The sequence below is a fragment of the Pithys albifrons genome, chromosome 3 (genome assembly GCF_047495875.1).
Source record: "Pithys albifrons albifrons isolate INPA30051 chromosome 3, PitAlb_v1, whole genome shotgun sequence".
Taxonomy (NCBI): domain Eukaryota; kingdom Metazoa; phylum Chordata; class Aves; order Passeriformes; family Thamnophilidae; genus Pithys; species Pithys albifrons.
The window spans coordinates 50,933,219-50,960,898 of NC_092460.1; the positions used below are offsets into that span (position 1 = coordinate 50,933,219).

General features: G+C 49.2%; 3 protein-coding genes and 1 long non-coding RNA gene across 8 annotated transcripts in view; 2 read left to right on the forward strand and 2 right to left on the reverse strand.

Annotated features, from left to right (window-relative positions):
* Positions 1-223: 223 nt before the first annotated feature.
* On the reverse strand, positions 224-8,812 carry TOB2 (transducer of ERBB2, 2). 3 transcript variants are annotated; one of them, XM_071551855.1, is made up of 2 exons: positions 8,579-8,812; positions 224-4,571 (listed from the first exon to the last, which is right to left on the reverse strand). In XM_071551855.1, exon 2 carries the CDS (start codon positions 4,483-4,485, stop codon positions 3,463-3,465), a length of 1,023 nt encoding a protein of 340 aa, XP_071407956.1. In that variant the 5' UTR covers positions 4,486-4,571; positions 8,579-8,812; the 3' UTR covers positions 224-3,462. The 3 variants fall into 3 exon arrangements, with proteins under 3 accessions (XP_071407956.1, XP_071407957.1, XP_071407958.1); XM_071551856.1 differs by lacking the exon at positions 8,579-8,812 and adding an exon at positions 7,636-7,794; XM_071551857.1 differs by lacking the exon at positions 8,579-8,812 and adding an exon at positions 6,972-7,505.
* Positions 8,813-12,295: 3,483 nt separating this feature from the next.
* Positions 12,296-27,680, forward strand: part of ACO2 (aconitase 2) — a 30,922-nt gene continuing 15,537 nt past the window's right edge. The window contains exons 1-2 of one of the 3 annotated variants that reach the window (XM_071551858.1): positions 12,296-12,390; positions 26,784-26,926. In XM_071551858.1, coding sequence (XP_071407959.1) covers positions 12,337-12,390; positions 26,784-26,926 — 197 coding nt within the window. In that variant the 5' untranslated portion in view covers positions 12,296-12,336. Of the gene's footprint in view, positions 12,391-21,086; positions 21,196-21,474; positions 21,494-26,783; positions 26,927-27,680 lie in introns of those variants that run through there. The other 2 variants (XM_071551859.1, XM_071551860.1) reach the window with 2 other exon arrangements.
* Positions 13,956-21,074, reverse strand: PHF5A (PHD finger protein 5A). Its single transcript, XM_071551861.1, has 4 exons — positions 20,766-21,074; positions 19,578-19,601; positions 18,046-18,212; positions 13,956-14,658 (listed from the first exon to the last, which is right to left on the reverse strand). Exons 1-4 carry the CDS (start codon positions 20,815-20,817, stop codon positions 14,569-14,571), a joined length of 333 nt encoding a protein of 110 aa, XP_071407962.1. The 5' UTR covers positions 20,818-21,074; the 3' UTR covers positions 13,956-14,568.
* On the forward strand, positions 15,813-20,541 carry LOC139670316 (uncharacterized). The gene is made up of 3 exons (XR_011697466.1): positions 15,813-16,063; positions 19,327-19,470; positions 20,400-20,541. It is a non-coding gene; the product is annotated as an uncharacterized lncRNA (long non-coding RNA).

Consider the following 27,680-nt stretch of genomic DNA (forward strand, 5'->3'; position numbering starts at 1 on the left):
GGTCACCGAGACAGCTGCCCTGGCTGTGTTGCGCAAGCCTGGCCATCACCAAGCTATTCCTAATGCTGTGAAACCTCTGCCGAGCACACCCCAAGCAGCGCCCTTGCCTGCAGAGGCTGACACTGAGCACCAGTTCAGCTGGAAGTGGCACATCCCTCTCACCCAAAACCAGGCACAGCAGAGGCGTTCTCTCCCCACTGAGCACACACCACATGACAACCAGTTATTATATCATGCTTTTAATACAAACTTAAAAAAATCTGGAACAATAGAAACTGTACAGATTTGATCAACCTTTTTGTGTTTTTTTTTGTTTTTAACTAAATCTCTAGACACACCAATGTCCCGTTCCAAAATATTGCACAACATTCTGAATACAAAACTCTGATTGTATTCCTCCTTCGCTAAAGAAAAAAAAAGAAAAAAAAAGAAAGAGACAGCAACCCCCTAGCTCCCCCTCTCAGTAGCCACCCTCTCAAAAAGAAACCCAAGCAGAGCACACTCAGAAACCCTCCACTTGGGAGACACACAGACTTCTGTCCTCTTTCACTCCTCTCCTACAAGGCAACTGACGATTCACTCCTTGGAGAAGGGCAGGAGGAAAAGGAGGGAGGCTGAGTGGGGAGAAAGGAATCCTCACCACTTCTTTTTTTTTAAAGTTTTTTTCCTGAAAAAATATTGTTTTCTCTCCTCTTTTAAGAAAAAATCTTGAAAAGAAAAAAATTACAGTTTTTTTACGTTAGAAATATACATATATTATATATACCTCTTACATTTTACAAATGTAGCAAATTATTCAATACAAACAGACGTCAACAAAAAGAACACAAACCCATAAAAAATAAAAGTTTAAAAAAAATCTTCTGTCTTCTCTTCCTAAGAAACCAGGTAAATTAGTGCAGGTTTTTAAAAAATAAAATTGAAGCTGAACGCCTACATCCAAGACTAGAAAAGACCTGAAAAGGCCGTTAGTTCCCACTGCTGCCTGACGCTGGAAGAACATTTCTGAAGCACACTTTTTTCCTTTTAAGATACAAAGAGGTTGGTCCCTCCTCTTTTCCTCCTTCCACTCAAACCACTATTTTTAAAGCAGGTATAATAAGTGTGGCAGGGCAAAGCGGCATCAAAGCTTCACACACATAAGCAGGTGGCCAGGGGGTGTCCCCACCTCTCTCCTCCCTCCTTGTGCTGGAAGAGAGAACGCTGTCCTGTGGCAGTGGCTCACAGGTGGCTTTGCCAGATGTGGGGACAGTGGAGGGGCAACTGGACCAGGTCCTGCCATCAGGGGCTGAGCACCCCTCAGAGTCTAGTGCACCAGAGAGAGTGCACCCAGCAGCACTGTGCCAGGGAGGACTGGGTGGCAGTGGTAACACCTGTAAGGGAAGGGTTAATAAAAATTAAAAATGGAAACCCAACAGCTGGGCCATTCCTCAGCAACTTGCCCTAGTGTGGAAAACTGCAGGGTTGAGGCTGTGGGCACTGACTCTGGGGAAGCTGGTTGGGCTTTGCCTCTCCTCATCCACCCACTGTGTTGGTCATAGCTCAGTGGCAAGCAGCATTTTTGGGAATCCATGCCGGGCACATCATCAGAACTGTGCACCCCATCGTGGGGAAGGGTGTGCTGGAAACTCTCCTTGAAGAGCTCCAGGCAGTGGCAGTTTCCCTGGGACAGCCCATTACCTTCTGCAAAAGCTCACTGGCAACACAACTACAAGAAGGCTGGAATGCCTCCATCTCAGCTCAAGGGAAAGGCAGCAGAAAAAGCATGAGGTCAATCTCGTATCACTTGAAACAGGGATTTCATGAAAGAGCACGTTGGTTCCAGAAGTGCAGGAGGAGTGGGTTTCAGAATGTGCTCCAGAAACATCATTAAAAGAAAACCAATCCTCAAGTCTGGGAGGCAGCAAAAAGCTTATTTTTCTTTTAAATGGAGAACTGAAAAGACTGGAGTTTCATCATCTCCATCTCTCTTCTGCACACTTCCACACTCACACAACAGCCTCCAAGGAGACCTCCCTTCCCATCTAGAGAGCCTCCATCCTTCCTGGGCATGCAGCAGCACTCCTTTGGCTTCCTGTGAAGGTGGGTCTTGGAGTCCTTGACACAGAAGTGACCAAGCTGAAAAGTCACTACTGTCTGACTGCAGCACGTCACCCTGGGGAAAGCTGCAGGAGCATTCCCAGATCCCAGCCCTGCTGGGAGGAGGCACCATACATTCATGTGTTGGGATGGCCACTCACCTTTGGTCTGCGCTAATGTGATCTGGCTGCAATCAGGAATTTATGCTAGGTGCTTCCCTTTTGCACCACATCAGCCACCTCCTCATGCTCCTCCATAAGGGCAGGTGAAGGGATTTGGTCTGGTGCCTGCCTGGCTGAAAGCCCAAACCCTTCATGCTACCAGTCAAAACAGCAGATTCAGCATCGCCCTTTGTCTTCCTCGAAAGTTGTGCTGCCTCACTAAAAAGAAAGGAACTCCCTCTCAGAGTTAAGATGAATTCACAGCAGAGAATGAGAACTCTGACCTCAGAGGCCACTCCAGGTGGATGCTAGCCCATGCTGCTGGGCAGAACCTCTGGGAAGTGAGGACAGAATCCAAGTGGCTGGTTCAGTGCCACCTTCCCCAGGCCACAGAGACAGGCAGGTGGTGTTTCTACACCACAGGGCTGTCACCCAGACTGATCAGGCAGCTCTGAAAAAGCACAGCAAAAGCCCCTTCGCTCAGGTGCACAAGGGGGGCAGTCACCAGAGCCACTCAGCTCAAAGTACTGTCCCCCTGTAGCCACGGCTGCAACTGCAGATGAGGAAGGGAGCAGGAAGAAGCCATTTCACGGTAAAGCTCTGCTCTGCCTGCAATGTGCTGGGAGACGGTCAAGGAGAAGAGTTAGTTTTTTTCAGCACACAGAACAGCTGGTGCCAGCTCGGGCTGGAGCCACAACAGCACAACGGTCTGTGCCTGTGGGCACAGCGAGTAGATGCTCTCAGTCTAGATGCAAAGCTGTAACAGAAAAGGCAAGCTCAGCCACCCATTCTGGCTAACACGCAACAAGAGTGTGCGTGTCTCCACCAGCATTGACTCATCCTCTCCCCATCCCTCCTTCCAGCACCCTGGTACAAAGATGACATCCCTACACTCAGGTGGAAGGACCCTGTGTCCAGCGCGGGGCAGGGGGTGGTGCAAGGGGGAACATAAACCAAAAAAATCCCAAGACTCATTTTAAGGAGTAAAAAAGTGAGTAGGAAAACAGCACAGGGACTGAGTTGAAAAACAATTCAGTGCTTCAGGAGCGTTGCCAGCACAGCGCAACAACACTGAGCTCTCTCTTTTCCCAAGAACCTATATTTATAAGATTTTAATATTTTCTGTATATTTCTGGTTTTCTTTTCTCTCCCTCTTTTTTGTTTGCTTTGTTCTTGTTTCCCCCCTCCCTCCCTGCCCCAAAATACTCTCCTTCCTTTGTGTTCAGTTGGCCAGGACAACAGGCTGGAACGACTGGCTGGGATACTGCATGGCATTCAGGTTGTAGCTGAGTCCTTCCACAAAAGGAGACTTCTCCAAAAAGAGGTTATTGGTGCTGCCACTGAAGACCTGAGCCATATCAAAGGTACCACCTGTGCTGGTGTTGAACTGCGATGCTGGCGGGATGCTGCTGGCCTGGCTCTCATTGGCAACACCATCAAAGAAGAGACTGCTGGCTCCTGGTGACCCACCACTGTAAACGAACTCCTTGGCATTGGGGGAGAGCTGCGACTGCGGGGCTTGGCTTCCAGAGCTCCCGACGAAGTTCAGAGAATGCATAGACAGAGAGAGGCCCTTGTGCTTCAGGAGGTTGGTGGTGGGAGACCTGACCATTCTTGTCTGCTGCACAGCCCCTGCTCCGCCGCCCCCTCCTCCAGCTCCTCCACCCTTCTTCATCTTGGTAGAGCCAAACTTGGTGGCAGCAAAGGTGGCAGTGGTGAAAGTGATGGGCTGTGCAGAGCGAGGGATGAAGGTGGGGCTGGGAGACTGGCCGAAGGAGGGGGACGGAGAGTTGGACAGCGAGTTGTCCTGGCTGCCAATGGGAACAAATACCTGGGCGTCAGGGTTGAAGCTGCTCTTGATTTCTTTGTCCAGCTCTGGGGCGCTGCAGCCCTCACTGTCATCCAGGTAGAGGACCTTAACAGTGCCCTTCTCACCAATCTGGTAGGAAACCTCAAAAGGATCAATCCAGACACTCAGCTCTTCCGGCACGTTGGCGCGCACATCCTCCACAGCCAGCCCGCTCCGCTTGGCCGCCAGCTCCACCACTGGATCCACTGTCTCCCCTATATGAACACAGCGATAGCCAGATCCCTTCAGAGGTTTCTCTGGGTACCAGTGACCCTCATATTTCTTCTTCAGCAGGCGTTCTAGCTCCTCACCAAACAGGTCTGCCCGCCTCCGAGGAAGCTTGTTGTACAGGTATGAGATGATGAAGTTAAGAGCAACTTTGATCTCCAGATGCATACTCTCTTCACAGCAAGCAAGTCAGGGCAGTGTATTAAAAGTGACAAAGTGACAGAAACATAGACAAGATTTGGCTCCAAACAGACCTAAGGAAAGAGCGAAAAGAATGGATGAAGATGAGAGAACACAACAACTCTCCTCCACCTGTTGAGATAAACAATCATGCTTTTTCATGAACAAAAGCAGAATGAGCACTTTGCACAAACACTAACAAGAAGTAAAGCTCTCTAGGAGAGTCACCACAAATCTACTGGCTCTCAAAACAGAGGCAAGAAGGGAGTCTTCCCTGCTCCTCTTTCAAAAGAGGTAAGGGTATAGCTACTACCCACACAGAGGTACGTGCATTACACTCAAGCACAGCTGCTGAAACCCGGCAGGCAACTGTCTGCTCTGGCAGAGCTATTTCAGCACATCTAACACGCCTCTCTGTGCCCTAACACTCAGCTGCTTCCAGCACGGCTCACCTGCACCAGCCTCTCCAGAACACAAGCACAGCACCTGAACAGCCTCGTGACTTGCTCAGCAGCTTGTCCAGAGATCTGCTCGTGCTCAGGACGGGCCAGCCTCTCCTCTGGGAGGCTGGGTGGCCGTGCCGGGTGCCACGTCCTGCTGGCACAAGCGCAGAAGGGATGAGAAGGAGCAAGGGAGGGTGCTGAGGCACCAGCTGCCAGCCCGGGTTTACTATGCCCTTGACTGGCAGGCACATATCTTATTAAGTGTATCCAGTTGAGACTGCATAGCTACAAGACTAAAATCTCAGTTTAATTCAGCTGTGGGGGGACAACGGGACAGGAATTGTGTGTGGGGTCACAAAATACAAGCGTGCCAACAGCCTGTCCAATACAGTTCACATCGCTTATCCCTGCACAGCAGGAAGATGAGCTCTGCCAGGATCAGGTACCTACTTAATAAAAACTGAAATTGCTTGCCAAAGGCTGAAGTAATCCTCCCTCTCTCTCCCTCCCTTGTGAGGAAGTCTCCAAAATGGAGAGAACTCACAAAAGCACAACACAAAACCACAACAGGGAACTCTCCCATTATACACAGATTTGCAAACAGTGTTTGTTTGGGTACAAAAAAACCCCCAGGTAGGTCAGCATTATGCTGTCACTCATCCAAACAAGACAAATCCCACAGATATTTTAAGAGGAAGCACACTTCCAGTAGCCTCCACGCCTTTCCAAGGGGAAGAAGAATATCCAGTTTTTAATTGGCAGCTTAGTCAGAGGCCACCCCGTCTTCAGCTGCCCTCACCTTGCTCAAACAGACACACCATGTTCAACCATTTTCCTAAAATGGGCTTCAGGGATGCTCTCACACAGCACTAAAGCCAATGTTTACAACATGTGCCAATTATTTGGGAGTGAGGATGGAGTACAAACATACGTTGTCAGCATTCCCCTGGAAAACTGGGAATCCCAGCAGCATAGCCAGGTATCCACCCCAGCCTACGTCAGAAGACAGAAAAAAAAAGCTGACCGTTCTTGTTTGCTTGGTCGACTTTAGTGGACAAGAAGGGTTAAATAAATTTTAATGAAACCCTCAAGTATTTTGAGGCTTTATTGCATGAAAAGAGGGTGCAAATCCTACACTTTTTATGTACTAGTCTGAGTTCACAAAGGCTTGGGTTTAGGATGATCCCACACTTTAAGTCCACCAACAAGAAGGCCATTTCTGGAAGGAATTCCCTCTGAGTTTGATTCAGCAACAAGAAAAATCCACTGAAACAAGGGAGTGGGAAAGAACTCTCACCTTTTAAAACCTGATTTAAGGAATTACTGTAATGTAACAAACTTTGGTAGATCACCAAGACCTGACCAAGTTCAAGTAAGAACAAAGGAACACCAAAGAAATAAACAACCAGTTTTTCGGAGATCAGTGATGAGAAGCCATTTGCACAAGGGAAGAGTCTCAGCATGGAGATGGAGCCTTTTCTACATAAACCAGCATAAAGTAAACCCCTGAAAGAGCACACCTAAACCCTAACAAGAGCTTATGTGGCCTATACTTCCCCGAGGGGGGATTACATGGAGCCCTCCCATTTCTTTGGCTTTGAGACATTTGAAAGAAAAGACAGCTCGGGTTCCCAGCAAATTAAGCAGGGAGAGAACAGCCCCAGTTTGTAATCTTTTAATCTCATGATAAATTCTAATCCAGATCCAAAATCCATTAAGAAATCAGAAATTACAGACTGGGCAAGGAACAATGGCCAATATTTGTTACCACCCTATCTGCGTCAGAAAAGTCTCAATACACACTGAGGAGCCCAGATCTTCATCAAGCCTCTGCAGAAAGCAGCAGGGAAGTAAAATTATAATTACATTTTATTTATTTTTTTTTATATCTCCCCTTTTTTCTTTTCTTTATGAAGTGCGTCCCTTTAATGGGGAACACGGAATACTCTGTATCTTGTCTGTTATGAAATGGATAACTTGACTAGCCCAATAACACCAACAGCTGACATGGTAGTGGCATATGACTGATACCTGCTGAAGACACAAAAAGTCACTGGCTCCTTAAGTTGGTGACAGGGTAAGATGTGCTCCAGTAGGATCCCTTCGATTTCTTTCTACTGCACTGAAATATGATAATAAAAAAAAACCCAAACCCAAACGTCAGCTGAAGCAGCACGTCTCTAAGACAACAAACTACTAAATATCAATTTTAAGAGGTATTCTAAGCAGTCTCTCATAAACGTCAGCATTTCCGAACTAAATGCTCATGTACATGGGCAGAACCTCGAAGTGCCGGCAGGGAACAAAGGGCTTTTCCTCTGCTCTGCGGAGGGAACGCAGGAGCCCCCTCAGATCCCCCGTTTATCTGCGTTCCGAAGGAGAGAAGCTAAACCACCACTTGCATCAGGTCAGAGCAAACACGGGAACGACGCCCTCTCCCCCTGGCTACACCAACACGGCGGGTGACCTTGCGGGTATCCCTCCGAGCTCCGGCCCCGAGAACGCGCTGGCCGCCACCCCGGGACTGGGGCAGACGGCGGCCGCCGCGGCCTGCGGGACACGCCCGTCTGGATCGAGGGCCCCTTCCCAACACCGCCCCCCGCCAGCGGAGCGGCCGCGGCAGCGCGGCCATGGCCGGTGCCCCGGCCCGCCGGGAGCTGTAGTCCTGGCCGCCCCTCCCCGCCCCGCGACCTACTTCTGGGGGACTGCGGCTCCCGGCGCGCCCCGCGCCCGGCCCGGCGCGGCCCTGGCGGGGCACGGAACGGCACGAAATTTTCCAGGGCACATGCGCGCTGGGTGCCGCCCGCCCTTGCCGGCGCTGCCCACGGCCGGGAACACGCCCCACGGCCCGGGACCGCCGGACAACCGCCCCCTTCGCCCCTTCCCTTCTCCTCCCTCAGGGGCGGGCGGGCGCCTCCCCACCCCGCAGCTGCGCCCCCCGCTCCACGGCTGCGGGACGGAGTCCGAAAGGCCACAACTCCCCCCTCCTTCGTTCTCCCCCATCCTCCTCCGCTGCTTGTCCCCGTCCCTCCGGAGGGGCACGCGGGGTCGCAAACAAGGTCCCCAACAACGCGTTCGGGTGCAGGAGGAGCTGTCCCCAAGGGCGAGCTCCCGGCTCTGCACACCGGGCGGGGCACCGTGGATCGGGGTGTCGGGGGGGATGGGGCGTGGGGGGGCAACCCAGCCCAGCCCCGGCAGCGTCTTTGTTGTCGCCGGCCTTCTCCTGCCGGAGCTCGCGGGGCCGGATCGGCCGTGCGGGGATGGGGACACCTCGGCGACAACCCGCGGCAGCGCAGGGTGCCCGCCGCCTCCCCCGGGCCCAACCTGCCCTTTTCGGCGCTGCTGGGGCTCAGCCACATCCCGCTGCCGCTTCCCCCGCCTCAAACTGGGGTGAAAGGAACACAATGGTCACCTGGGGCACCGCCAAGCGTCCCCGACCCAATGATTTTTACACACACACACACCCACGCCCTCCCCTGAAGCCCCATTAATCCCCCTGGGGGCCGCAGTCGTCCCCTGCCCCGCGCGGGGAGGAGGCCGATGAGCCCCCTGACGCCGAGCCCTCAGAGGGGACGCGGGCTAGGGGTGCCGGCCCGAGGAGGGGTGCGGCGGAGGGGCGCTCCCTCGGCCCCACTTACTTCGTCCTCGGCTCCAGGGCCGACGGCTGCTGGCGGCTGTCGCGGGGACCGTGGGCGCTGCCGGCGGGTCTCTGCTCTGCCCTGTTCCTTGTCCCCGTGGGCGCGGGGCGGACCTGGTGGTGCGGTGCTGGTGCCGGTGCGGTGTCCCCGGAGCCGCCCGCGCCCTGGCCCCGAGTGAGCCAACTCACGGCAAACTTTCACCCTTAGCAACCCCTCGGCGCAGGGATCCGCTCCCGCCCCATGTGATGCGGCCTGGGGGGCGGGCCGGGACTACTTCCCCCTTCCTCCGCCGACCGCAGCGCCCCGGGACGGGCGGGGCGCGGGCCCGCCCCGCCGCTGCTTCCCCGAGCAGCGGGGGTGTCCCGGCTCCGAGCGCGGGGGGAGGAGAGAAGGGGTCCGTGGCTTAGGGGGGATTGACCTGAGGATTTCCCCAAGCGGCTTAGCCCGAGGCGCCGGGGGGGCTCGGCCATCCAACGGTGCGGGGAGGGACAGGACTGGTCGGCGTGTTCCCCGCCCCGCGCCCCGCGGGCGCCGGCAGGCCCCGGCTCAGTGGCAGGGCCGGCCCCGGGGCTTCCGAAGGGACAGTTCCCCGCACGGCCTGGCCACATTTGCACAGACACCCGTGGTGGAGCTCCCGGCCCAGCCATAGCGGGAGAACTCGGGGAGAGGTACCCATGGGCGACCCTGGCTCCCTCCGTTGCTGCAAACCCCTCGGGCCCCCGGCCCCCGACACACTGCGGGCCTATCTCCGGCGGGCACAACGGGGTAAAGGCCAATACCGGCACGCCGGTGTCACGCCGGGGAGGGCAGGAGTGACAAGGCGACACCCCTACCCCGCCTCCCGGCCTCGTGCTCTCCGCCCCACGGACTACTTTGTCGCCGCACGCCCGTGTGCCTCCGCCCCCAGCGGAGGGGCGGCCCGGCCGCGGCGGAGACGAGACACCCGCGCGGTGCGCGAGCGCCGGCCGTGCTAAAAATAACTGCGGCGTGTTAGCAACAGCCCTCCCATTGGCTGGCCGGGCCCGGCGGCACCTTCGGATTGGAGCGATGCCTCAGCCAATGAGCCTGAGGGGGCGTGCGCGGGGGGCGGTGCCGGCGCGCGGGCCGCCGGGAGATGTAGTGGCCGGGGCGGCGCGGCCTGTTCGTGTTGTCTGTCCCGGGTGTCCCCGTTCCGCTGGGCCGAGCCGGGCTGGTGCGGGATCGAGGCCACGTGGGCGTCGGGGGAAGAACTGCGAGGCGACGGCCAGCCCTGGGGCCATGGGCCAGTTGCGGGCACTTGCATCCCCAAAGGCTGAGCTGTGCCTGCCCTCTGGCAGGCGGAACGCACTCGGTTCCGCACACAGCTCCAGACCCTGTATTTTAAACCAGACCCATTACTAATTCCAGGAAAATGAAGAAAATTCACCCCTGGGCCGTGCATTTTACAGTCCAAGGTCACACACGTTGCACACTTGCAAAGGTGTCACTGTCCGCACATAAGGCAGCTTTTGACAGAGTAAAACTCCAAGCTAGGGGAAGGGACACCAAACTCAGCATTTCCAGGCTCTCCCAGCCATGTGTCCGGCCTCTTCCCCAGCGCTGACACAAGCACAGGGAGGGAGAACCGGTATTGTTCACCCAAGCATTACCACAGTCCCTGTTGCAACAGAGGTTGCTGGCCTGGCAACCATCTCCCAAGTGCAAAAATGCCGTTTGTCTCTTGTCCCCTTTGCACAATGGTCCTCAGCATCCTTCTGGGTTTAGTTTGTCCTCCCTCACTCAGGAAGCCTACACGTCAGGCACTGCCTTTGCCACAGAAGAGCACTTATTTTGAGGCCAGCCAATGCCATACACTAAGAAATGTGTTAAAGCTCCTTCCCAGCTACAGCACTACAGCAGCCAGCTTGGCTCATTTTTGCACTAATTAAAGGGAAAAACAACAACTTTTGAAGTTTTTGAAGCTTTTTTTTCTTTCAGGGGAAGAGGGAAGAGGAAATTTATGAGAGCTATTATGAGCAGCCTTATTCTCATCACTTACACTTTAAAAGGAATTTAGTTACAATAGAACATATATTTTATTTTCTGTTATTCCCTTTCTTTGCTGGAAACAAAATCATGCTGTCACAGCCAGAGATCAGGAAATCAAAACGACTGAGCTATTTTTAGCATCATTAAGCAAAAAAAGACAATTACATTTCTAAAATTCTATTACTGTAGTAATAAGGTATTACTAAGAGGGTGTCACACATTAGGGCTCTTTAAAATACCTGTGCCTTGACCGTGCTCCTTTAATTATGGCCTCGCCCTGGTACACATGCAGGCAGAGGAATTCTGTCACAGTATCTGCTCCTGCACTCTCAGCCATTTGGCTATTACGTCAAGGCAAAGCTCCCGCATCACGTGTGCACGAGGAGGGGAGGAACTGCCAAGCTGCCAGCACTGAGCTCGTTTGGCTGGGTTATTTAATGCCGAGGAAGGGCAGGCAGCTTATAATGGGGTGTAATTAACATCACCATACCCTGAATCCTCTGTACACTCAATTCACATGACAAACTCAAGGAAATGAAAAATTCTTTCCCCCTATTGAAAAAGGCAAACATCTCCAGCTGATGCCTCTAATGAGAAAATAACAGCTCCCATTCAGATAAGGTTTCAGAAGAGAGATTTTGTCCATGCAGCTCCTGCAGTGAAAGCTCTCAGGCAGACTCCAGGCTTTCACCTACTCCTTTTTTGTTGTTGTTGTTGTTGTTTTGGGGGGTTTTGGTTTTTTTTTCAAAGAAAAGCAATGCTTGGGGCTCAAGGACTTTGTCAAGACAAGGTCTGGGTGATTCAAAGGACTGGAGGTGTTAGGGAGCTATTTGCTGAGCTCAGCGGTAGCTGAGGCTGGCAGTGGGTCTGAAGGGGTGTGTAACAGGAAACATCTACATTTCAGAACACAGCAATGCCTTGTTAGTACTGGCAACAGAGATCAATTACTTAATAGGCCAACAGGTCCCATGTTCTCTCTTTCAATGTAAATATTTGATATGAAGGGATTTTTTTTTCACTGATTACACAACATTCTTTTGATTAAAAAAGGGAGAAAAATCCCCAAAACCTACTTAGAAAAGAAACAGCAAGAAGATACATTTAGCTCCTTGAGGATTTGCAGGCAACACCATGGGGTTCAGCTGCCACACTGCCAAAGTGGTCCCTGTCCCTTCCACCCTTCCCTGCAGTTGCCACACAAGTGCTTCGCAGCTGGCAGCCAGGGAGCTCCTCAGTCTGGCTGCTTTAAGACTCCATGGTCTGATGAAGCCCCTCCACAGCTTGGCCTGCACACAGCAGCAAGATGTGTCTTGTCTGATTCTCCCCTGAGGGGAAACTTGCCCTTTTAGCATGTATGCTGCTCTCCAGTATGCAAGGCAATCTCCTTCTCCTGGACAAGCACTTTCAAATCTATTTAGGTAAAAAAATATTGCAATTTTCTAGGTGACCTGTTTGGGTATAATTTACTGGTGAACGTAAACCATTACCAAGCAAGCAAGGCTGTATTTTTCAGGGCTACTGATATGTATGAATTACCCTTGTCTGAATTAGCAACTTCAGGGCAATGTCCCATCCAAGCTCTGAAAGTACCAGAAAGGCAGCAGCGCTGAACTGATCTGAGCACCAGCAGCACTTGGCATTCTCCCCAGAGCTGTCTGAGCAAACAGGGCAAAGGGGGAAAAGCCTGTCCCTCCCTTTCTCCACCTGCCCAGTGACTCAGAACAACTAGAAATGGCAGCTTAACTCTCAGAATGCAGACCAATATATCCAGCAGTCAGCATGAGGGCATCAGGAGTGCCAAGAAAGTAAGTATGCTCAGCCATTTTTGGGGGTGGGGGAAGGGATGGGGAAACTCATATCTCTATAGCAACCCCTGCCTGGCTGATCCTGCTAAATGACTACAACCAAGGGCTGCTCTAAAATTAGCTCTTCTAGGGGTCCCTGCACCAGGGGACAATAATTCTGAGACAAAAAAATAATCCCTAACTTCATTTCTCTCTACCTTCACCAAAAAATTTTTTGTCATCTTTGAAACTTCTAGGAAAGGAAAGAACAACCCCGTGCAAACCTTCTGCATTCCTAGTGTGATAATTTGGGCGGCCTGACTGAGGGCAAGTGATAAATTCTGGTTGAAGTGATAAAGTTCCAGGTACAAAAAAATCTGCATGTCATGCTCTGCTTTTAAAGAAATTCAGAATTTAACATGGCTGATAATGGCTCTGACATGGACTTCCCAGTCAGGAGCAAGATCTTGGCAGTTGCTTATTCAGGTAGAACTACTCTGGGAGAGTGGGTTTGCTGTAACCAAATAGTCAGATTGTTCTGAATCTCCTGGCAAATGGCATGACATTAGTGAAAATTTAGCAAGAAGCTGTGTAGGTGAACCATGGTGCAGGGAAGATGACATACAGATTCTCTCAGGACTGCAAAAAGCACCTGACAGAATTAATAGCTGGGGCAGGAAAGGGAGGAGCAGCTGACATAGATGTAGGGCCAGTCATAGCTAAAGCCAGTTGCAGAAGAGAAAACTCACTCTCTTAAGGGAAGGATGATCACAACCTGTCTGCTTGTTTTCATTCTATTCTGAAACACCTAAACAGCTGAAGCAGGTAGAAGAGGCATTTAAGCCAGACAAGTTAGAAGAATTGGTATCAGCCTCAGCAGAACAGCTGAAATCCTGGAAAAGGCACAAAACAAGCTCTGTTCCCCAAGACTGTGCAGAGACAACCCTGTGACTGTAGCACACACTCTGCTCAGACTACGAGGACTTTAAAGGCTACAGGGCACACTGAGCTAGGACCCTAATTTAACCATCTGAGGAGTGTACACACCCACAGGGAACTCGGTTCCGTCTCTACACAAAGGCGCCTGTTCCCAGACCTCTGCTGAGCCAACAGACTGCTTTGAGTCTGTACTGGTATTTGACAAACAAGCAGCCTCTGGTTTCCAGCACGCATACGGCCAATAGCCCAGAACACAATGGTTGGTTTCCCGTTACAGCAGAGAAGGCTTTAACTTATTCACAAGAACAGGATAGCGAGTCAAATAGCTTAGTAGGTTTTAGAAAGGGATTGGATGTTTGCATGGTGAAACAACATCCACAGCCGCATTAGCCAGGATAAGGGTTACAAGCTCAGCGATCCTAATGCTATGGGACAAAATGATCAGTGGCTGGGATCACAGGCAGACAAAAGCGAGAGCCGTTCCCTGAAGCTCCTTGCAGCTGGGTCACGTGGCCATAAGCAGACACTGTCAGAAACCAGATAACTGATTGTGCAGGGCTAGCTGGGCTAATCCTGAGCATCCCCAGAAAGCTCCAGAGAGGCAAGGCACAGAATGGACCAAAGAGAAATCCTTGTTGCACAAAATATAAAAACCCAAAAGAAAAAGCTTTATTGGTATGCATCCTTCAGAAATGGTTACAAGAAAGGGCCTTGGATTCATCTGACAAAGAAAATATGGAACAGCTGTGCTCTCCCTAGGAAGGCACCAGCCATGAGCAGGTTCCTTACAAAACAGGGCAGCATGGAAATATACTGGAGGGGAAGGGAGGAGGGAAGCAGACACATGGGATCGGTGCTCTGTTCTTCAACACAGAATGCATGGGGGAATTTCAAATAGCCCGGTAAGAACAACCGCAAGGTCTTTCTCCACCCCAGAAATGACACTGGCTTTTTACTGAGCTGCTCTCCTCCATGTGTAAGTGCTTGCCCACCAAGCTTCGCGTAGAGGGCTGAGGCAACTACTAGCAGAGCTTCTGCAAAGGCAAGAGACAGTAATCCTCATCTGCTCTCCCTGATTGTTGGTTTTGATCAGGTTTTAGTCCCCATTCAGTCTGTTACTTCTCCAGTCCCAAGTATTCTACTGAATTTGTACTGCTTTAGAAAAAAATAATCAATGGGTTTTCAATAATAGTAAAGTCCAGAGATGTTCCAAGACCCTCTTGCCAACTCAACAGAAGGTACAGCCCCGTACAGATAGGATCACCTCTTCTTGAAGCCATACTTTTTCCTTTCGTAGAAAAGATCTGTCTTGGAACTGCCCAGGTTGACTATCTTCGGGCAACCATCTCTCTGTAACAGGAGAAGATGTAGGTTAGAAGATGGGCAAACAAAGAGCAACATCATCACTTGCACAGTTCTTGTAGGTTCTCAGTTCCCACACTCCTTGGCCTGTCCTCAACACAGCTTTCAAACACCTGTGCAGGCAAACAGCCCTTCAGTGCTGTTTACCAGTAAGACAGTGGAACAGAGAAGAGTATGGATGCCTTTTCAGGATCACTGTAGGACATTCTCTTCCTCAGGGCTGAGATGGAAAACAGCTCATATAACATCAACAGTTTAATGAAAAGGATGCTCAGTGCCTCAAGACTGAATTCTTTCTAAATTAGGATACGCAGAATTTATAGGGCCCAGAGGAATAACCTTTCCACTCCTTAGCCAAAAAGAATTTTGCTGCTTTAGATGTCACCAGGCCATTCTTGTGTATAGGAAGCCCTCAGCTGTAACAGCAGAACTGAATCTCTTATTTCCTGGAATGATTACTGCAGAGGCTCTATGGTCATCTTGGGAGAGGACAGCTACCCACAGCAGCTACACAGGTAAATTCTTGTACCTGAATTCCAGTAGGGGGTGAGAAAAAAGCCACAAGAAAAGCAAGAGGAGTAGGGGAGATCCACCTCAGAGGTGTGGTTGAAAAAATAAATCATAGCTCCACCTCTTGATGAAGCAGGGAACATTTGTCCATGGGTCACCTGAGCCCAGCATCTGCATAATTCTTAATGGCAAAGTGTTGTGGCTGGCCACAGCAGCTGTCAGGGGCCCAGCAGGCAGAGGAACACGTGTCCTTGGTTGATGTGTAAGCCTGAGTGCATTAGATTTATAAAGCCTCTGGGCAGATTTCAGATGCTATAGAATCTGCACCCAAGCTGTCCAGCTCCTGTGCCAGAGATATAATCGGCTGGGGGAGGGGTCCGCATGGTAGAAATAACAGGAGAGGAGAGGTGGGGAACAGAAATCATCTCTCCCCCATACTCCCGCCGCAACCCATTTCTAGCTCCTGTCTCCTTTGGACTCCTCCAAGCCTTGCCTCCCACAATCCCAGGAGCCTGAGACAATCCTGACAGCATTATTGCAGGGCTCTGTTCATTTTCCCTCCACCTCCTCCTAAGGAGGCAGCACACGAGCATGCTCCTGTCCCCAAGAAAAGCTTACTTTTTCCAGGTCACAGCTGTACTGTGTGACAAGGTGGGATTCTGGCCCTTACCTGCAGATCAAAGTGGGCTGAAACAATTCTTTACTTCTCCCTCCACCGGAACAAATGAATCAAGAGACCCCAGGCCCTTTGCCTTGTGCCCAGTAGCATTCCAGCTTCTCCCTCCATTTTAGTATTTGCTTTCTTGCTTCACTATCTTTTCCAGTGTTTCTCTGAGAATGACGGAAATGCTGTGGCTGAAACCTTGGACTGTCAAAGCTTCAGGTAGAGAGCTCTGTCCCTATTTTTCTTATTCACATCAGCACCAGACACCATAATTCTAACAGGCAGCAGCATACTTAATTTTTCCCTTTCTGGGCACCTTACACTTGTGCCAACACTTTTCAATCCTGCAACTCAATCACGTCAAATCTGCTGTTTCAAACCTGCAACAATATCTAACATTTGAGTTTGCTGCTACAGAGCAACTGGCTTCACTCACAGCAACCTTCACCCAGGTGTGAAAATACTCCAGACCTGTCACTCTTCTCCAGCTCTATGTTTTCTACAGTCTTCCCTTGCAGAGCAGGTGGCTATTTCACACCTGAACTAGACATGATAAGCTACAGGGGAGCTTAGGTTATGAAAAACACCTGTTGGGAATCCGTATGAATTGATAATAAACCCAAGCCTACTTTATTCCTGGCTTACAAAGCCAGGTGGCTTTTTTCCAAAGGCAAGTGAACAAAACTCCTGTTTCTTACTGCATTTCTGAAGTAGGAGGGAGCACCACTATGACAGCACTTATATCCATACTTAGGTATGAAAATGATTATGGTCCTGTTAGATCTAATGACCAAATTCAAATGAGGGCCTGTTCCTGTCCTGGATTTAGCTGCAGGCCTCTAGAGAAAACAGGCACTGCAGAGAATTAAACCAGCAACTCACTCAGCTGAGGACACTCCTGTAAATCAACCAGAACCATTCTCTCAGCACGTTCTTCACTGTCATTAGGATGTGTAGGAAACATCTGGAACGCACCAAAACCCACACAACCTTTAACAGACACTCTCACAGCTATCATGCCCATATTCTGGGAATACTGGAACTGTAAATATCATGTTGTTGCTTTTCCCTAAGATCTTTTTAACACTTCATTGCAGTTCTTCATATTCTGCACTCATTGTGTTGGATTATGAACAAAAGCCTTACAAGGGTGAACAGCTGCCTTATTTCACATGTGCAGTCCTTCAGCACAAGATTATAGCACTGACCATACACAGAAGAGACCATTACACCAAAAAGCGTTAGCAGAAAGATGTCCACAATATAGGCCATTCCAGAAAAGAATAAGAAAATATAAATTGCATCCCACTGAAATTATGTAAGAGGCATTAAACTTGTTTAATACAATTATTAGAGCAGTTAATGGATACTAAAGACTTACTTCATGATGCCATTCAAAGGAAAACAAAGGTTTTGATTCCAGTATGTATGTGCCCTTGGTCAGGGGCTGATAATGGACTTCTAGTGGGAAGCTGCTCCTGCCACTGCCTGTGCAGTGTCTGGAATATCTCTGACCCTAGTGAAACCTAGGCTGGGTAGTAGTAAGATAGCACCCTGAAGTGGAAACAAGCAGTGTGTGGAGGAAATGACTGTTGAGTGTGCAAAACAGTCAGGGATCCTCAGGGATGAAGAGAGTTATGATACCTCAAAATGTGTGTCTGTATGGCCAGACTTCACGAATGCAGATTTGGGCAGGGCTCTCCCCATGTGGGTGTGCCCTTCCAGCCTGCACAGTGGATTTTTAGGTGAGGCACAGCGTGCGCAGAACTGGCCCCACCGTTTAAGTCCTGAGGTCCATCTGCCATGGCCGAGCGAGCTTGGACAGTGACAGTGAAGTCCTCAGGACTATCTACAGCATCTGGTACTAACCGGGGCTGACCCTGCTGAGCATCTGAGATGTGACAGGATGGGATGGCAGGGAGGCATTGAACTGCCAGGGGACGGTCCCCACTGAGCCTCAAACTCAGGTCCTTGGGATTCAGACTCCAGAGTGCTCTCCATTACACCACGGGACCACCCTCCACAAAATGCTACGATACCTCAAAATGCTTTGCAAACATGGGGAATGGGGGAAGAACAGGGAAGAAAAGTAGAAGGTACTGCAAACCAGTGCCAAGTGTCCCACATCCCAACACTAATTCCAGCAGCTCCAAGCCCCCTAAAGGTAAGCATGGCTACTAAGTGACATTGGTATGACATACATCTTTCTCCTGTATGGTGCACTCCTTGCAGTAGTAGGCGTCGGACACTCCCGGGCCCCCGCAGATCACACAGCGCCCCTGGTACGAGCCGTAGTTACACTCATCACAAATGCGCACCAGAGTGCAGGGACGCACGTAGGAGTCACAGATCACACATTTGCCATCACCTGCAAGCACAGCAGAGCCTCTGGTTACAGAACGTCCTTTTCTCCACCTCCACATCGAAGAGAAAAAGCTTCCTAGTGAAAGAACTTGCCTGTACACTCAAAGGCAATGCAACTGAACTGCAGAAATGGATCTTGCACAGGGCACAACTTTGTATTTGCACAAAGACTTGAGAGGAACAAGGGCCAGAAGCCTGAAACATTTGAGGGTTTTTAATTTATTCATACACTAACAATCAGAGAAGAAACCCAAAGTTACTTTTTTGTGATTAGCCAACACTTGCTTAGATTGTACCATTACTTTTCCTCTCCAACTTCTGGATATTTCAGTTGCAAAACAAAGTGCCAGACTGACAGGACTAATGTCCTCACATACACAGAAGCAGCAGTGTAAGCTACTCCCAGAGTTCCACTTCAACAAAAGTATGGAGTTACTACCCTTAATGAGAAGAGGCTGTACTCATGATCCCTCTAATCCTCCATCTGTGAGAAGGCTAAAGAAAGGGCAAACTGGCATAAACAGCTATTTCACAGAGCTGCTCTTGCTCTCGCACAAGGAACTGGGCGAAATTCAAGTACTCATATCATACAGGCAAGGAGCCATCAGATGCCACTGACAGTTTCTGCTGTGCTGGACCTTATCCCAAACACTGACCTATGGATGAAAGGCTTCATATCCTATTACCAGTTCCCAAGGCATCTAATCCTGACTCCCACAAACAGCTCACCCAACCTGCTCTTAAATCTCCAGCATGACAGCCCTCAACTACTGCCAATGGGAATCTGTTTCACTGCCTGATGCTCTTTTGCTTCAAACTGCTCTTCTCCCACTGTACTTATTTTCATATTATTTTTGAGTGACAAACTACTCACCTTATTTGTTTTGCTCCCCCACAAGGATCTAATAACAGAGTATACACTTTCTTCCCTTTTGCAGCTGAGCACTGGCATTTGATTCTGTGGGGTTTTTTCCCCTGCTCTGTCTCTAGAGGTTCTCCCTCCATTTTTCCTTCTAGAGCTGGAGGGAACCTTTCTCAAGGTATGATGAAGCCAGGTTCCAAAAACGCATTTTTGTCCCTCGCTGTGAAATGACCAGGGTGATATTTTTGTATTACAGATTCCAAGGCCCCAGTCAAGCAGCCACCACAGCCTCAGCCACTGGAAATGCTGGCAGCACACACCCTAGAACTGCCTTTCTGTGACAGTTCATTTGAGCTCATAACTTTTAAATTACTCCTTGAGCTACAGTTGCAACATGCAGGTAACTGTTCCCCTCTCAAAGAATGACAACAAGTTTGTGGTTAAAGCAAAAACAGAATCCAAGCTGCATGCTTTAACCACAACACCATGTTCTCAAGCTATACTTACATTTTTCACAAAGTCTTCCAATTGCTGTTAAAAAACAGAGAGAAAAAAAATTAGTTGAGACAGAAGCAGGAGAAAAATCTAAGTAACTACAAAGCTTCAATGTGATCAGATAAACCACAGAAAGAGTTGAGCATAAATACAACATATTTATAATAAACAATATATATCCTCCTAGAGACATTTACCAAGATCAAGGGTTAGATGCACAGTGAATGCACAATGACACCCATTGGCAGTACGAAAACCTGCATTCATTATTCCATTTCAAACACAGCCAATGTGCCTGAATGAAGGAATCCCGTACATAAGTCTTGGCAGAGCTTTTACACTGGTTTAAATGGGAGAAAAAAATAAAGTGTTTATTTAAGGTAGCCCAAATAGCCTTATTGAGAATATGAAAGTAGTTAAATGTATCTTAGAAGTCCTGTAACTTGTCTAAGAAACTTCACAATGGTGTTAGGAACGTGGATAAATGCCATAAGTATTGAGTTTCTAACACCAGATGTCCATATTCACAAAATCACAGGGATTCAGTTGAAATCTGAGAGACAAGGGATTTGTCAGGGGATTAATTTTCAACATAGGCAGATGGTTAAAAGCACCAAGTGTTCTAAAAAGAGGTTTCCTACGGACAGTGTAGCCAAATATTTTGTGGTTACAGATATTGCATCAAGTCGCTTGTTAGATTTGCTTTTCCAAGGGCTGACAAAGACCTGGAAGGGATACCCCCACTTCTGGTCCGGTGTAAGAGTTCTTTAAGACTCAACTAGGAAAATTCTGACTGAGAAGAGACAAAGATAAATCTTGTTCTTTGTATTACAGGTATAACAGAGGAGATAACTTGTCTCACAGCCAGAAAGATGCTCCCAAATGGTGTTGGACCCGTAACGCAGGGCAAGGCAGAGAAACAAAAGGAAAATAAAAGAGAGATGGAGGCACGGAGGGAGAGAGAGAAGGAGGAATTGAGGGATGGAAGGGAGGGAGGGAGGGAAGAAGGGAGGGAAGGAGGGAGGGAGGGAAGGAGGTATCCCCCTCTCCCTTCCCCTCCGCCCGGGCCTAACGGCCGCGCGCGCCCAGCGGTGGTACCGGGCCCCACACGCGCCGCCCGCTCGCTCCGCGGTGGGAGAAGGGCCGAGGGGAGCCCTCCCATCCTCTCCCATCCCCTCCCCTCCCGGCCCCAGCACTGACCGACGCCCGCCTGCTTGCGGCAGAAGATGAGGTCCGGGTGGTGCTTGGCCATGGCGAGGCGACACCCCCCCGGCGCTTCTGCCGCCGCGGCCCCGCCGAGCGCTCAGCGCCGCCCCCTGGTCCTGGCCGGGATGAGGGCGGCGCCTGCCAAAGCGCCGCTGCCGAGCAGGAAAACGTGGGGAGCCTGCCACGATAAACCCTTCCCCACGTTGCTGCTCGGCTTCCCGCCCGGCGCGGCCGTGGAGAGCCCCGCGCTGCGGCGGAGAAGCCTCTCGGTGTGCCCGGTGTGTCCCTGCCAGGACTCGCGCGGCCCCGCCCCCCCGCGCGCGCCCGAGCCCTGAAAGGGGCCGCGTGACGCCATCGCGGCGCGACTCCATCTTTGTCAGTGAACAAAATGGCGCCGTACTGCGCGCTAGCGGCGCGGCTGAGGGTGAGTGGCGGCGCCGGGCCGGGAGGGCGCGGGCGGGCCGGGGGCGGGCGCCGCGGCGAGGAGAAGGGCACTGCACACCGGACGGGCGGTGGAGCGGCCGCCCGCAGCCTCCGGATTGGGTCGGGCTGGGTCGGGCCGTCCCCGCCTCCGTGTGTAGGTCAGCGTGTCCCCGGCGCAGCCCCGCGCCTCGTTTCCATGGCGATGGCGGGGAGGCCGCGGCTTTCGCGGCGGCGTCGTGACCGCTGTCCGGGCCTTGGGGCAGGGCGTCTCTCGCCGCCGGGCCTGGCCGGTCGTCAAGGTGAGCGCAAGGTGAACGGGGCGGCGAGGACGCGGCCTGGGCGCCGCCGCCTCCCCGCCCGGACAGACCCGCGGGGGCCGCTGTCAGAGCCCCCCGGCGCGGTGGGGTGGAGAGCCCCGGGGCGCGGGGCCGAACGGTCACATAACGGGTCTTTCTCCAGAGCGTGCATTTTTCTTTCCGTGTCTCAAATTGCTTGCCCTTATCAGTGTGCGGCAGCACAAGGTGACTGACTCCTTGTGTGAGCGAACTGGGTTTTGGCTATTTCAAAAACTCATTTTCCAGAGGCCTCTGGGTGACAAAGACACCAGGGTCTGTATATAAACGGGACCTAGGAAGGCTGGAAAAGCAAGTGGGACAGGCAAAAAAAAGACTTTTTTTCCAGGGCAGTAATATTGTGTCTCATAGTTTTGTCTGTCATGACCTCTAAAACTGGCATTTGCGCTTGCCTGTAATATGAGCTTGCCACAGAGATTCCCTTCCTTGAGAGAGTGCTCTGTTTAATATGTAGTCAGTAATAAAATTTTCATGATCTTTTAAAGCCTATGAAGCAAATATCAGGTGCAATTTTTTTAGGACTGCTAACAGGGATGTGGAAGCTTTTGCTCCCCTTGGTAAGGCATGGGATAAAGGCAGGCCGTGTAACTTCTTGGTTTGCCACTTGTGACCTTGGCCAGTGTGTTCCCTTTTCTTAGGGAGCCAAAGTAAGAACTTCGTTGACATTTAGTATTCTGAAAGTACTTTGTGAATCTTAATTCTGTTTTTTATTACTTCCTTTAGAGGTAGGTGTTTTAGAAATGGATAGCATTTTGTTTTAAGCAAAAGTCACAGAATAGCACCATTTCAAATATAACTGGTATATTTGGTTTTAGCTGTTAAGCAGCTTTTAGTTTGTACTTTCAACAGTAATGCCTACCCATAAAATTAAGGCAAATCTTTTGTTAGGGTAATGATTCTCATTTTATGGTGTGACATTGCATGAGAACAAGCAGCCATTTGCTAAAATTACTATGGTGTAATGTAAAACAAAGGCCATGCTAGCACACTCAGTGTGAGGAATTTAGTGTTCTGGAAGATTGTCTTCTATTACCAGGCTCAGGGTATATGTGGGTTTTTCCCTCCCTGTGAAGGACTAAATCTTTCATGGTGATTAAACATGCCTCTGGGTGATCTCTTTAGAAGGCTGATATTTTTTTTGCCCCTGTGTAGCTGCCTAGAGATTAATGAACATGAGCATCATCTTGCCAGTCACTGTGTTAATGCCAGTATTGACCATGGCACATGTTACTAATGTTGGTTCTACTCACCTCCTGTCCTGGAAGTGTTTTGGTGCTATAACTGCAAAGAAATAAAGTGGCATTAGCCTGATTTAGACTGACTGTCCTATTTCATGTATTGTTCTAATAGTCTGAAAGGGTCAAGATCTTTTCCTGCCTATCTGAGGTAATGCTTTTAGTAGTATTCCATTTCTTGAGCCACACTGGCTGATGATTGACTTAAAAAGAGGACTGTAAAACTCTAAATTGCCTGAAATATCAGTAGTTTATTGAAGGCACTGGAGGTAAGTACTGAGATTATGCATGGGCAGCTTTGTGTGTGCTGGCAAAAAGCAGTTCTGGCCAGGGCTAAACTGACCTTCAGAACTATAATTTTGGTTGCTCTTTGGAGGTGGGTCTAGAAAATTGAACTGCATTTACAGTCTGATTATAGCATGGTCCTTTTTTTTTTTGAGGCTGAATCATGGTAAGTGTTGGAAACTTGGCCAGAGTTCTTAGATCAGGGAGGATGAGACAAGATGGTATTATGGGTTTCAGCTGGGATTTCTAGGACTGATTTCCTGGATAGGAGTGTATGTAGCACAGTAGCTACTCCTTTGAACATGTGCTTTTGCTTACTGGACTTGTCTCCCTTATTGGCTGCCAAAGTGCAAGGTAGTGTCTGAATTCAGACACTCCTCGCATGTGAACCTTTGCTGTAGGGAGCTAAATGCAACACAGCTGGGTTAAAAGCTGGAAAGAGAAGTGTTGCCTTCCTTACAGACACTGCAAAAATAACAACCAATTTAATAGGCTGGCTCTGTTGTGTCTGTTAAGAAAGCTTTTCACCTGGTAACACAGCAGTAGACATAGGAGCCCTGTATGGTCACTGCCATTTCTTTCTCTGGAATCTAAAGAAGGACATTTATGCCGGGATAATGGGTTCAATGCCAGGTGACAGATCACTTGGCAGCTGTTTGGTCAGCCTGAAAATGGAGAGTTCCTGGATAAAAGGGAAAATGTACAGATCTCTGGCTGCCTGCTTCCCTTGGCTGTTGGTCTCAAGGCACTTCTCACTACGTAGTGAAGAACCATCATGGAAGCCCTTCCAAAGCACTCAGGGAAGAGTGAGGTGGAATGAACCTGGGAACTGTGAGGCTTATGACTTTTCCTTAACCTTGCAGTTCTGCCAAGTTCTGTTTCTGAGGATGCAGTGGTAAAAAAGCCCAGGCACTGAGAATAGACAAGTGTGATAAGTGATATATTGTGGATTCTTTATGAGGGGAGATCAGACTTTTGCACCAGGCAGTGTGTGCTGTTACTTGGTGGTGGAGCCTTGGCCTTGCTGGGTGCCAAGATGAGAACAACCATATCCAATCAAATTGATTCCCAGTAGAGTAGAGGTATGTGATTAGATCAACATTCCAGTAAAATTAAGATAGCACTTTTTAATAAGTATCTTTTAAAAGTCTTATGTAGACAAAAATGATTCTCTGGTCTCCTGAAATTATTTGGCCTAGATGATTATTTTCCCCCAGTATCACTGGCCATTACAGAAACAGACCTTCAGTTTTCCAGATTTCTCTTGCTGATCTCCATGTCCAGACAGAGTCCTTCACCTTAAACACATTCCATCTGCTTCTGGTAGTTGAAGTTGGGATCAAGCAGGAGTCAACTACTTTGTATACCTAATTCTGTCATTACCAGCTAAGCATTTATATAATATTCAGATAAAAACGAAATTTCATCTTGCCATTTGGTGAAGTAAAAAGTTACATAGACGTGTTATGTTCAAACTGAAATGATTTTACCTCAGTTTTGTTTGAAAAGTTTCTTTGTACCTCTTTTTGGACACTTTGCTTCAGGATTTTATTATAAACAGCTTTGGTCCCAGGCAAGACTAAGATGCCATGAAGCCACTGTCGATATTTAATTTGCATATCTGTTCTTCTGTCTGATGAAGTAGGAAGAAATTATTGCATTAAACCAAAACACACTTCCTGGTCTGGGGAAGACATTATTTTTCCATGAACAGCGATTAAATCCTTCAGTGTTGTTTCCAGACACTCCAGCAGTTGGAGACTTTCACAAGACAGTGGATATCTTGTGAGGTAAATACATTTCCACAGCATTAATTACGCTGGGTAAATGCTTAAGTTGGGGTTAAAAAAGGGCAGAACAAAGTTATGTGACTGCTAGGTAAAGAGCAGATTTACCTTTTATGTATACTAAACAATGAGAAGCTGGGCGGTGTTTGATTTGCTTTGGGTGTTGTTTGGGGTTTTTTGCTGGTGGAAGACAGAAAGTCTCAAGTCTGACACCTGTGACAAGTTCTGGAAGTTCTAATCTTGAAGTGCAGCCCAGTGAAATTTGATGACTGGGTTTCCCTTGCACGCCTGGAGGAGCAGTGCCCTCTTTGTACCACAGGGTTCACATTCCTCAGATACTCCTTCATGAAAGTGGTGTGAGTAGGTCTGTGCTGCTTCTACCAAAAGCTGTGTATTATGGCTTAGGATCTCTTGGTAAAAATGCCAGCAGCACTCCTGTTGCTGGTGTGACCTTGCCTCGCTTTCCTGACCTCCTCGTGAAAAATGCTGACAAGTATTATCAAGGGAACAAGAAACCGAGAGATTTGGGTAAAAATTCACGATGTCTCATTGATTGAGATTATTTCAGGCAATGTTTTCAGTGCTGGTAACAAGAAAACTGGAAAAATACGCACAAGTCTAAAGAATTGACTGGTATTGTTGACAATGCAAACCAGTGGTAGGTAGGATGATTTTGTTCTGCACAAAGAGTATTTGCTGATTTACAGTCATGCAGACAAAAGGGGTGTTTAATGCAATACCAATGTTTTTATTAACCTGTACTTATCAAAACCTGGTAATGCTGAAGTAGAGGATGAATAGAAAACCCAGGATTTAGATTGGAGTTTAATTCTGGAGAAGGAAGAACTCTGAACTCTTGTTTTCAGTCTGTTTCCAGACTTCTAATGCTGATGACTGAGACTTTCAAAAGATGTAAGGAATCCATGTGCCAAGTCCTTGGAAGTTTTATACAGGCTGCCCTGTGACTCAGTTTTCAAAGCTGCGTGAGAGGTTTTAGCCCTGGGCACTGACTTGTCCCTTTCAGGTCAGGTGCCTTGCAGTCACCTGCCCTTCTCCCGTGTTCCAGGAAACTGTCTCACTGTGGAGTCTGCCAAGTGAAATTCGGGCGCTTTTTTAATGGCATTTTCTGCTTATGTGTTCAGCTCACAGTATAGCTGACCTGTTGTGCAGTTACCTGTAGGGTAAGTGAAAGGCTTTTCTCATAGGAAAGGTGAGGATGCCTTTGTGAGAGTGAGGTAAACAGCACCTGGATCTGTGCAGCCAGGTTGGGGAAGCTCAGGTGAGGTTTTTGCACATCTTACGTCTCTCCTGCTCTGTGTTACATCATAGACTAGGCTTCTACATCCAAGCCTTTCTGTTTAGGGTTGAAACACAGCCCACCTTGTGTGGAAATACATTAAGCTTTGTAATAGTATGGAGAGACCCTGCCTAGGAAATTCAGTATGTAATGCTGGAACAGAGGGGTGTCTGCTCGGACTCGAGCTGTGTCACCTGCCCATCCTTCAATGTCAGCTCAGTGCCAGTGAGCAAATACAAATCTGGAGTTGGCTTGCTTTGGAAATGACATTGGTTCTTCTCCACCATGGCTCTTACATGTAAGGAGTGTAGCAGACTGGTGGTTGCTTAAGAATTGTTTCAGCGTTGTCTGAAAGCAGATTTCTCTCTTGAAGGCATAAGGCATCTGGTGCTATAAATAGAAATAATTTAGTAGATGCTACCTGTTCTGGGTAACCTGGTGTCTCACTGTTCAACATAATATACAGTATTGTATGATCAAATGTTCATTGGGTGCCTTTAAAAACCTTGGCAATTTTTCTGTTTCTCAGCCTGTAAAAACCCAGTAACAAAAACTGAAAACCATCTGGTTTCTTGATATGTTACAGGAATTCACTGTGCAAGGTTCCAGTGCTAATACTCTTGTTTTTTCAGCATGCCTTGAATCGTGGGATCCGACGCTACCATGTTTCTCCTGCCCTGTGCCAGCGGGCCAAGGTGGCCATGAGCCACTTTGAACCTAATGAATACATAAATTATGAAAAGCTGGAGAAGAACATCAACATTGTCCGTAAGAGGTAAGAGTAGAGAAGGGGAGAAGGGAAGGGTCAGTGTGTTGACAGGAGAGCCCTGGCATAGGGAATGTTTACTAGGGAGAGCAGCTTTGAGCAGTAGCAGTTGTAAATGTAGGGAAGCATGAGTTGTAGTGTCTCCACGTAGTGGAGGGGCACTGTGGGAAGGGTTGAAGGTTATGATGAAGCACTGCAGCATGCAGAGAACTAGGCCAGTGCAGAGGAGGTGCTAGAAAGGGCTTTGTCCTCTTTGTTTAATACCCTTGTTGAGAAGACTTCACACTGGCCCTTGCTCCTTTCTGGGGCAGCAGTGTGTGGGCAGTGGTCATTATAGGATAATGCTTCTGTGCACTGTGTTTTGACAGTGAATGTTCTCCTGTGTTCCACTGTTGGGCATGGAAAGCAGGACTAGGAATTTGTACCATATGTAAACATAGTGACCTTAATCTGCTGATAGAGGCTTGTGTGCTGCTAAGTTGTCATTCCTGGTCCACTTCCTGTGGCAGTGGTTTGTAGGACATGTCCTTTGTGTGTCCTTTGTTTAATGCAGTAGTTCTCACTTCAAGTTGTTGTCTCGACTTAGCTACTTCCCAGAAGATCTTACCACTGACATAAATAGATTCCTCAACTGATATAGCTGCAGAATGAAAGGTCTGAGGTCATGAAACTCTGCTTAGTTGCACTTGCTTGCTGTGGGATCTGGTATTTGTGAATTGAGTTTGACCTCTGTCTCACCTCCACATTTGCTGTCCTGAAGTGT